Source organism: Panthera uncia (assembly GCF_023721935.1).
Source record: "Panthera uncia isolate 11264 chromosome A1 unlocalized genomic scaffold, Puncia_PCG_1.0 HiC_scaffold_17, whole genome shotgun sequence".
Taxonomy (NCBI): Eukaryota; Metazoa; Chordata; class Mammalia; order Carnivora; family Felidae; genus Panthera; species Panthera uncia.
In genome coordinates this window covers 127037933-127041302 of record NW_026057577.1, presented here as the reverse complement: position 1 = coordinate 127041302, position 3370 = coordinate 127037933, and the positions used below count along the sequence as shown (strand labels likewise).

Genomic DNA, 3370 nt, shown 5'->3' with positions numbered 1-3370 from the left:
AAAAAAAAAAAAAAAAAAGCCTTGCCAATGTTACATAGTATATGTGACAAAATTGGTAAAAAAGCCCAAGTTTCTTGTTCTAGTTCTCTGGTAGTCGTCTCCTACAGTTTCCTGGTTCTCTAAGGGTCCAGGGAAAGATTCTGACCAAATTAAGAAGTTAAGCCAATAGACTACTAAATTATAAATTTTTCTGAAATTATGTGTTCAGGTAGCATAACAAGATGTAAGTACCTAAAAAACTTGAATATGGTTTTACTGAAGCATAAATCATTTCAAAGCAAAAGTAGTTTATGAGTCAATTCTAACATATAATACATTTAAGTCATTATATGAATTTAAGTTTTTATTTGTGTATTTCACTGTAGTGCTGTGACAACAAAATGACATCTGTGTACCAGAGCATACATACATCAACAGTAAGATGTAACTTCTCATTACACCACTGCTAGAATATTTAGCTTTTTGTAGGACACATAAGCATGTAAGATGGCCACACCAAATAATTTTCTGGTTTTTCTCCTTAGATAACCTTAATTTTTTATCAGTAATACTTTATCAACCTCACTGTTAAGAGAACTGTAAATTATGTGGGTGATGGGCAGGGGGAGGAATCATTCAACTGTGTTACACTGTAATAGTTTGCTAGAGTAATCTCACACACACCAATAAGGAACTGTCATCATAATTAAGGGCTAGTTACTGTTGTTAGTTGCACAATGATAAAGTTCTTTTGAAAATATTGGTTAGCCCACTTATATATGAAAAATGCCCTTTCCACTTATGCAGAAGAAAAAAATATTCAGAAAGTTATTTTTGGCCTTGCTATGTCAAAAAGTCAACTGTACAAAGATCTACGTGTCAAACCTAAAATTATAATTTTAAAAGTCTATTAAAAACAAAAATGTCATGCATTTTTATTATCAATTATGCAGAGGCTTTAAAACTGTTGCAAGACCATATAGTATATATTAGCTTTTATACTGCTAATGCACAACTAACAGCAAACTTGATTAGATTAACAGAAATCTGTCTTAATTACACCTTTATATATCACACTAGGGACAAATGCCACAAGATCTGCAGAAACATTCAGTTCTGAGCACTTAAATGGCAGGATAACTTTTTGTGTTGAAATCCGTCACATACAGAATAAAACAAAAAGAAAAAATTCTGCAGTTCCACGTTACAAAAAAACGTACTGCTGTAAAATATTAAGAAGGGCAAAGGATATCATCTATAACACAAAGTAACATCTAGTGTCAAAGAGCAAACAAAACTAAATAAAAATATCAAAATACACATAGCAACTGAAGCACAAATACTGCATTAAATACAGTAAAGATTTAATAGACTAGTTAATAAAAGACACAAAAATAGGGGGAGCTAGGGCAACCAGTAAATAAAACCAAAATAATGGGGAAAAAATCTGAACCACTGTTTTTCCCCTAGTTGGAGCACAATTTTTTTTTTTGGGTGTCTTTCCATTCAATATAATACCTAACACTGTACATTAAGATATTAATGTCACAGAAAAACTTGGTTCTTCCATGAAATTCTTTAAATTCTTGATAAACTTTTCAAAGTAGACATTATTATGAATGAAAAACAACCAACAAATGGGCACCTGTTGTTTTTAACACTGCAGATTTACAGAAACTTTTTAAAAGTTATCATAATCTTTTTTGTCTTTTTTCCCCTCAGCTTCAAATCCATCGACTCCATCGCTATCCCTTCTTCGTTTCCTGTTGTTGTGGATGTTAAAACGTTGGCTCATCTGGGGTAATGGATCCATGCCTAGAACTTTGTGTATCTGGCGGAATGCAAGGAGTCTCAATGCAAACTGCAACAAAAAGAGCCAAAATTCAGAGTTAATTTTAAAGACAAAAATATTCATTCTTAACTAGGTTTAGGTCTCCATGTAACAATATAAAAAAGCATATTTGGTGAAATAACTTCAATAATATTAGTTTCACAACTGAAATACTGTGAAATACTGTTCTTGTTTTATATGTTCAGACTTTTCTGTATACATGCTATTTTGCTTTTAAAACCTAAATTAAAAAATAAATCTTAAAAAAAATTCTGTATTATGTTCATTTGAAAAAATCTTGAGGGGCACCCTGGGTGGCTGAGTCAGGTGAGCACCTAACTTCAGCTTAGTTCATGACCTCAGGGTTTATGAGTTCAAACCCCATGTCAGGCTCTGGGCTGACACCTCAAGGCCTGGAACCTGCTTCAGATTCTGTGTCTCCCTCCCTCTCTGCCTCTCCCCTGATTGTACCCTGTCTCTCTCTCTCTCTCTCAAAAATAAACAAACATTAAAAAATTTTTTTAAAGCCTTGAAACAATATACAGCAAAACAAAGTGTCTCTCACTCATGCAGTAAATCCCTGTTTGGTTTATAGTCATGTATTTTCCCATTTTTTCTGTGGATGACCATGTGTATAGGCTGCACATATATACATATACACACTTCCTCAGGTTTACAAAAAGGCCATTTCTTTAACTTGTTACTTCACGAACTAAAAATAAAAATTTCACTACATGGTTATGTACACACAGGCATACATATGTTAGGCATCAATGTCACAAGATTTCACAAAACAATCTATTCCTCAAATTTCTAAATAAACTAATTCAAGAAGATGTAATCATCTGATTATATGGCAAATTTTACTATATGGTTATAACCTTCAATGTAACTGTTTAGACTACTTCTTTAAAATGTTTATTTATTTTTGAGGTTGGGGAGGGAGAGAAGGAGGGAGACAGAGGATCTGAAGATGGCTCTGTGCTGACAGCAGAGAGTTTGATGCAGGGCTCAAACTCACAAACTATGAGATCATGACCTGAACTGAAGTCAGACACTTAACTGACAGTAAGCCACCCAGGCGTCTTTAGACTATTTTTTTAATTTTACATTTAGTTATTTATTTTTGAGAGAGACGGAGACAGAGAGACAGAGAGACAGAGAGACAGAGAGAGAGAGAGAGAGAGAGGGAGAGGGAGAGAGAGAGAGAGAGAGAGAGAGAGAGAGAGAGAGAACGAACACACATGATCAGGGAAGGGGCAGAGAGAGAGGGAGACAGAGAATCTCAAGCAGATTCTGCGCTGTCAGTGCAGAACCTGACGACTTTGGACCTTAAACTCACTACCGTGAGATCATGAGCTGAGCTGAAACCAAGAGTGGGAAGCTTAACTGACGGAGTCACCCAGGCACCCCAGACTATTTTTTTGAGATATAATTAACATATCCTAAGAATCACGTTTCTAAAATGTACAGTGTTTTTTAGTACACTTAACAAAGTTGTTCAACCATAACCACAAATTTCAGAACATTTTCACACACAACTTCCCCTCCCCCCCCCCC

General features: G+C 34.8%; 1 protein-coding gene across 2 annotated transcripts in view; it reads right to left on the bottom strand.

The window, feature by feature from the left end:
* Nucleotides 1–606: 606 nt before the first annotated feature.
* ZFR (zinc finger RNA binding protein) overlaps nucleotides 607–3370 on the bottom strand; it is an 84849-nt gene continuing 82085 nt past the window's right edge. For both annotated transcript variants that reach the window (XM_049648227.1, XM_049648228.1), the window contains one exon: nucleotides 607–1840. In XM_049648227.1, the coding sequence (XP_049504184.1) occupies nucleotides 1661–1840 (180 nt within the window). In that variant the 3' untranslated portion in view covers nucleotides 607–1660. The remainder of the gene's footprint in view (nucleotides 1841–3370) is intronic.